General features: G+C 43.3%; 1 protein-coding gene across 1 annotated transcript; it reads right to left on the bottom strand.

Annotated features, from left to right (window-relative positions):
• Positions 1 to 332: 332 nt before the first annotated feature.
• LOC104524034 (olfactory receptor 49-like) lies at positions 333 to 1,529 on the bottom strand (the record flags this gene model as incomplete). Its single annotated transcript, XM_029084695.1, has 2 exons — positions 333 to 1,084; positions 1,365 to 1,529. Coding segments are annotated over 2 exons (917 nt in total), but the record flags the coding sequence as incomplete, so codon positions are not given.
• Between the last annotated feature and the right edge of the window lie 5,472 nt (positions 1,530 to 7,001).

The raw sequence follows: 7,001 nt of genomic DNA, 5'->3' as shown, positions 1-7,001 counted from the left end.
AATCTGGGAGCAATCTGTCACTCACCTCCATGTACCTATGTGCCTCTCTGTAAATGAAATGGTAGGCACTATGACAGGAACTTTCTGTGTCATGATCGTCTGCTCTGAAGGTTGGGCATTTCTGTCTAAGGTGTATAAAGTACTGATTCAAAGTAATTTCATATAGAAGTCTAAATAATTGATTTACATGTCTGTGTTGTCTGGCTTGGATTTCACACCTCATTTCAAATTGATTAAATGTGGCTATTTCCGCTTCTGTTAGGAAGTTATTCACATGCACTCACTGCTCTGTGGCTCTGGATCTCAAAATATTATCAGAGCCTACAAAATACCTTGCTACCAAATCTTTCAAAGCCTGTTTGACTTGTTCATTTTGAAGAGTGTAGATGTAAGGGTTACACACCTGAGTAATCACACAGTAGAGGAAAGACACAACTTTGCCAAAATCCTTCCCACCCCTTTGGCTTGGTCGGATGTACCTGAAGATGGAGCTGCCATACAGAATAGTGACCACAATGAGATGAGCAGAGCACGTGGAAAAGGCTTTTTTCCTGCTTGCTGAAGGCTGAATGTGTGTGACAGTTTGGATGATGTAGGCATAGGAAAAGGCAGTTACTGATAAGGTGCCAGGTAATATTAGAACACTTGTCACTAGCATTACTTTCTCAATGAGACCTGTGTCTGTGCAGGACAGCTGGAGCAGTGGCGCAATATCACAGTAGAAGTGATTAATGATGTTGGGCCCACAGAATGGCAAATGTAGTATAATTGTGAGTGGGGAGAACACCAAGAATAAACTCACCACCCAGCAGCCAAGCACCAGCTGGAGACAAAACCTATTGTTCATGAAGGTAGCATAATGCAGAGGGTGGCAGATGGCCACGTAGCGGTCAAAGGAAATGAGAGCTACATGGAAGAAAGTGCAGATACCCAGGATGAAAAAGAGGGATAACTGAAGGAAACATCCAGAGAGGGAAATTTTTTTTGCTCCTGTGAGGAGGCTGTAGAGTGTTCTTGGCATGAAGGTAGAAGTGAAGCAGATTTCCACAAGGGAGAAATTCCTGAGAAAGAAATACATGGGGATGTGTTGCAGTTGTTATCCCGCAACGTCCCGTCCGGTCGAGGAGGCAAAAACACTCACCCCGTCTCTGGGCCAATGAGCACTGACGCCAATATGAGGATGCTGCAAATGGCGTTTAATGATGTGCGACACAGTACTATATGGTGTGGGTTCACTACGTCACTTCCGCCTGCTTACATCACAGGCTAAGTGCTATTGGCTACTAGGAGAGAGAGGGGGGTGTCTTACCTTTCCGTACAGCACGATATCTTCCGGTCGCCAGACCCTATCTTACTACAGGGATGTAGAAGCGTTGGTCCACCAGTGTGATGGTGATGACAGTGATGTTTCCAAGGAGGATCAGGAAGAAGGCAGCAAAGAGAATGGCAAATAAGATGATCTCCAAAAGGCGATTGCTAGTGAGTCCCAAGAGAATGAACTCCACTGTTGTCTGATTCATCTCTGAAAGCTAAAAGATAGTGAGAAGATGTTAAGGATATTCTAAGAAACAGAAATGAAAGCCTAATCAGGTGGTACATGTGGTGGTCTTAACTAGAAGATTATTGTAAGCCAAAGAGGGAGTGATCTACATAATGGGGTTTTTTTTATTTTTAAGAATAATCTGGTAAGAGCTCTAAATACCATAATGTGTGAGAATTATTCCACAGACAGGATCAGTGCAATGGACTGTGCCTTGGCTAGAAATCCATCTACTGTTTCATAACTATGTGTTCCCAGCATCTGAAGGAATATAAGATTATCTATACTATTCCCTTTCCCTTTTAATATTAGCTCCAAAAATACTATATTTGAATTAATACCTTACAGAATCTGAGTATCTTTCTTGCTCATGTCCATTACATACCCCAGAGCTCATGCATTATAATATCTTTGAGGTCAGATTCCATAGGAATCTCGAATGTGATTAAACTTACTTGACTGCAGATTGCTACTTGTGTAAGTACCAGTGTATTCCTCAGAACTTGCTGCATTGTCAAAGGCAGAGATTCAGTACCTCCAGAGGGACTTTCTACTGATCTTAAGCTGAGTGTCCAAAGTACCAATATGTGTTCAATCTTGAAGATACTGACCCTAGATAATGAGATGTGATTTAGATCCTCTTGTCTTATTTGTGGCAACACAGGCCAGGATCTGCAAGCATACCTTAACATTTCTGACTAATTTATATTTTCTAGGCTGGCTTCCTGACTTAGCAAGCAAATACAAGTTTAGTTCCCTACTTAAGCACAATTTTCTATATTTATGGTAACATAACAACAATAGGTTCTCAGATTCCTACAGGTTACCAATCCATATCAATTTCCAGATAGCACTGAGGTGGCAAGGTCTCTTCATCAAGCTTTAGAAAAACAACGAAAAATAGTAGAATAACTCTTGTCCACAAACCAAGCAAATTATGGTATTCCCTGAGAAAATATTAATAAATTATTTTGTTTTATTTTTTTGTTCATTAACTCCCTTTAATAAACACTTCTGGGGAATAAACAAAAACAAGAACAAAACCAAAAACAACACCAGTGATTTGTTGAGAAAATAGCAGGGATTTCATAAGCAGTCTGCAAATCTTCCCAGTTCATTATCAAGCCTTCAGACTCCCATTAGCCTGTTCATAGCCACTAATTCACAATCACTATGCCTGCCTTCTGAACCTTTTTAGGGCTTTATTTTAGCATGAGATGAACATTGCACTGGAAGTGTACTGCATCAGCTGGAAAGATCACCTTCCCATTGATGATGTCTCTCTTTTCTTCAGTCATCCCAAACAGAAACACCAATAACGGAAGCACAGCCCTCTATCCTGCAAATTATGTTGTGTCCCACATTACCCGTTTCTGACATGGAATATATCCGTTGTGCCTACTTTCTCTAGCTCCGCATTGTATACTCCCAGTTAGTCCTACATTTCTTATCTGTCTTCCAGCTTAGGGAATAGTAAGGCACTGAACTTTGCTGATGACACTGCTGGTACACATTGCTTTCATGGGCAGGTGCTGGGAAGAGCTAGTTGATAGAATCATGGGATAAGGGTAACAGAGCACATGAGGTTGGTAGAGACCTCTGGAGGATATCTGGCCCAATCCTCCTGATCAAGCAGGTTACCTAGAACATGTCCAGTTGGGCCAACCATGTCCAGAAGGCCAACCGTATCCTGGGCTGCATCAAGAGAAGTGTGGACAGCAGGTCGAGGGACGTGATTCTCCCCCTGTACTCTGCTATTGTAAGACCCCACCTGGAGTACTGTGTCCAGTTCTGGAGCCCCCAACACAAGAAAGACACGGACCTGTTAGAACAAGTCCAGAGGAGGCCATGAGGATGATCCAAGGGCTGGAGCACCTCTCCTGTGAGGACAGGCTGAGAGAGTTGGGGCTGTTCAGCCTGGAGAAGAGAAGGCTCTGGGGAGATCTTATAGTGGCCTCCCAGTACCTGAAGGGGCTACAAGACAGCTGGGGAGAGACTTTTTATAAGGGGAGTTAATGACAAAACAAGGGAAAATGGCTTTAAACTGGAAGAGGGGAGGTTTAGATTAGATATTAGGAAGAAATTCTTCTCTGTGAGGGTGATGAGACACTGGAACAGGTTGCCCAGAGAAGTTGTGGATGCCCCCTCCCTGGAAGTGTTTAAGGCCAGGTTGGATGAGGCTTTGAGCAACCTGGTCTAGTGGTGTCCCTGCTGATGGCAGGGGGGTTGGAACTAGATGATCTTTAAGGTCCCTTCCAACCCAAACCATTCTGTGATTCTATGGTTATATGATCCTATAAGTTGAAAAAAATTCTAATTTCTTACAAGGAAAAGGCATCTGCAGAATAAACCAGAACTTTTTTCTTTTCCCCTACGAACAGATAATTTGTTCCCAAACTGGAATTTAAGAGAACTGTAGAGACCAGAACTTTCTGCACATTTCCATTGCTTTTGGTGAATACTCTGCAGGGATTCTGTAAGTTTTTTCTCATCACTCTTATCTCCTCAGTGTCAGTGAAGCATGGCTTTCTAAATCTTTATAAACATAGTTCTATTTTCTCCTTGCAAATTACAGATTTTTCCGCAGGTCTAAAAAGGAAAGCCACTTTTGATTTGAAATTCCATTTTGGAACAGTTCACAGCAAATACTGTATAGAGGTTTCTTTGTTTTCATTTCCTGTAAAAACAGCATATTTTTGCACAAGTATGGGAGGAGAGAAGAGAAGGTAATCTGCTTTCAAATCAAACCTGACCTTTCTCTTCACCCCAGTAATCTCCATAGCATGACTAAGATCAAGCTCTGGTAAAAAACTGAAAGACAGAAATGCTGTGTCTCTGAAGCTGTCTCCATTAAGTAAGCATTTTCAGGTTATCTTCTCTTCCACAGTATATACACTGTCATTGGCAGCGCATGGAATTAGTCTTCTTTTCAGTACTTTTGGTAGAAAGAGTAAATAACTCCAAAAACTTGCTGTTTCTGTGATCCAACTTCACAAAAGCTCACAGATGTCATTGTCAAGTTACAATATAGTGTAGCTGTACTCAGAGGAGCAGGGGATGCAAACCTACCTCCAGCAGAAGACTCCAGTATCCCTGATTCCTGTGTTAAGAATTCAAGAAGAAAACAAAATCTCAAATCACCTTGAGATTCTGGTCATTCAAAAAAGAATAACAGCAATTAGCAGATTTTATATTCTGTCACCACAGAACTAATTAAAAAGTTCTTGGAGTTCTTGGAGTGCATCACTGTGTGGAACAGGACTACATGCAGATGCAGGAACCTTGTGATAACTAAGAGCAGAACTAAGATGGGGATTTTCTGTGCAGGAAAAAAAAGATTGCTGATGACTGTTTCTATTGTAAGTGACTTGAGGCAGGTAATATTTAGTCAGGTTTTATCTAGTTAGCTCACTCTGCAGCCAACGGAAAGAGGACAACAGTGGTGGGCAGCTCACTCAAGACAAAGCTACCTTTGTGAGGTGCCCGTCCCACTTGAGGACCAACCTCAAGGACTGCTTCTCCCTAGGGTATCTCAGATGACTGCACTGGGCTGGCAGATATAGCATAGGGCCATCCAGAGACACACAATCAACTGGGGCCATGGTTGGTGCCCAGGTGTGTGTCCCACAACACAAGGAGGGCAGTAGCTGCCTAGGCTGAGGATAATGAACTTTATTTTTCAGCTGATCCCTTGATGCTGCACTACAGCCAGAGATGTCATCATGGGAGTAGCAGGCAGGAGTCCTCTCTTCCTGAAGCAACAGCCTAAGGGAGGTTCAGAAGTGGAAGATCCCCAAAGGCCTTATAACTCCAGTCTGCTTAAAGGCATTACGCTGACAAGCTCAGATGTAGACAAATGTGCTGTAGCTGTGTGAAAACAGAGCTGGGGACTTCCTCCCAGGTGACTGGCTTAAGCAAAATGTATTCCTGCAGATAAAGAAGTGAGTGAAATTCAGCACTGGGATTCAGAAACAGCAATGTTCTTCCAGGTCTAGGTGCAAGTGCCATAGCTGACCTGGAGTGTTTGGAGGAGGAATGTGTTCCTTTAAAACAAATGAGTAGCACAAGTGTTCCCTATTTGTTTAAGAATTCATGATGTGGGGTCCCAGAATACCCCCTCTTCTTTGGTATAGAGTCAGGAATTCAGGGAAGTGTTTAAATCATTGATCAAGGTCTGGGCTGTCTCTGATGGGTGTTCTGTATATAGATATCTCCACTCCCTCAATCCACTGACCTCAACTGTGGACCTAGTGAGAAAAATGAAACTGGGGGTTTTTACTGACTCTTTGTTAATATAGTTTCTTAAACCACGGCCACAACCCCTGGGAATGAACAACACATTCAAGATAACAAATGTAAGAGAACTCAGCTTGAAGCCAGCAGAAGTCAACATGCTGAGGGAAGAAGAGCACAGTTCACTTCAGAGATGTAGGGTCATAGGACTCTGGGTCCTGCTCCAGCCTTTGGCATTGAGTTCCTCATTCACCTCACTCATCTCACTCATGTTACTTACAGATCACAGAATGTTAAGAATTTGAAGGGACCTCAAAAGATCATCTAGTGCAATCCCCTGCTGGAGCAGGAACCTAAATGAGATCACATAGAAAGGCGTCCAGGCGGGTTTTGAATCTCTCCAGAGAAGGAGACTCCACAACCTTCCTGGGCAGCCTGTCCCAGGGCTCTGTCACCCACACTGTAAAGAGTTTTCTTCTCAAGTTTAAGCGGAACCTCCTGTGTTCCCAGTTGCACCCATTGTCCTATCATTGGTTGTCACCGAGAAGAGTCTAGCTCCATCCTCGTGACACTCACCTTTTATATATTTATAAACAATAACAGGTCACCACTCAGTGTCCTCTTCTCCATGATAAAGAGACCCAGCTCCCTCAGCCTTTCCTCATAAGGAAAGGCTCCGTTCCCTTAATCATCTTGGTGGCTCTGTGCTGGACTCTCCCAAGCAGTTCCCTGTCTTTCTTGAACTGAGGGGCCCAGAACTGGACACAATATTCCAGATGCAACCTCACCAGGGCAGAGTAGAGGGGGAGGAGAACCTCTCTTGACCTACTAACCACACCCCTTCTAATGCACCCCAGGATGCCATTGTACTGCCCATAATGACCCTCTTATCCTTCACATGCCTTGAGATGACACCAAGGATGAAAATTGATGTATTTGGCTTGCTCCCTGAAATGCCTGTACAGCAATGCACGCAGCATGGGGAACAAGCAGGAGGAGTTAGAAACCTGTGTTCAGGCAGGGGATTATGATCTGGTGGCAATTACAGAGACATGGTGGGACAGCTCACATGACTGAAATGTGGTCATGGATGGCTATGTCCGTCTCAGGAAAGACAGGCCAGAAAGGAGAGGTGGTGGAGTTGCTCTTACTATTTACTATTTACTATTTACTATTTATTTACTATTTACTATTTACTATTGAGTTCTGTCCAGGGGCGGATGAGGAG

This window comes from Antrostomus carolinensis, unplaced genomic scaffold, assembly GCF_000700745.2.
Source record: "Antrostomus carolinensis isolate BGI_N321 unplaced genomic scaffold, ASM70074v2 scaffold17044, whole genome shotgun sequence".
In the NCBI taxonomy this organism is placed as follows: Eukaryota; Metazoa; Chordata; class Aves; order Caprimulgiformes; family Caprimulgidae; genus Antrostomus; species Antrostomus carolinensis.
The sequence above is the reverse complement of the archived record's forward strand: the minus strand, read 5'-3'. Positions and strand labels throughout refer to the sequence as shown.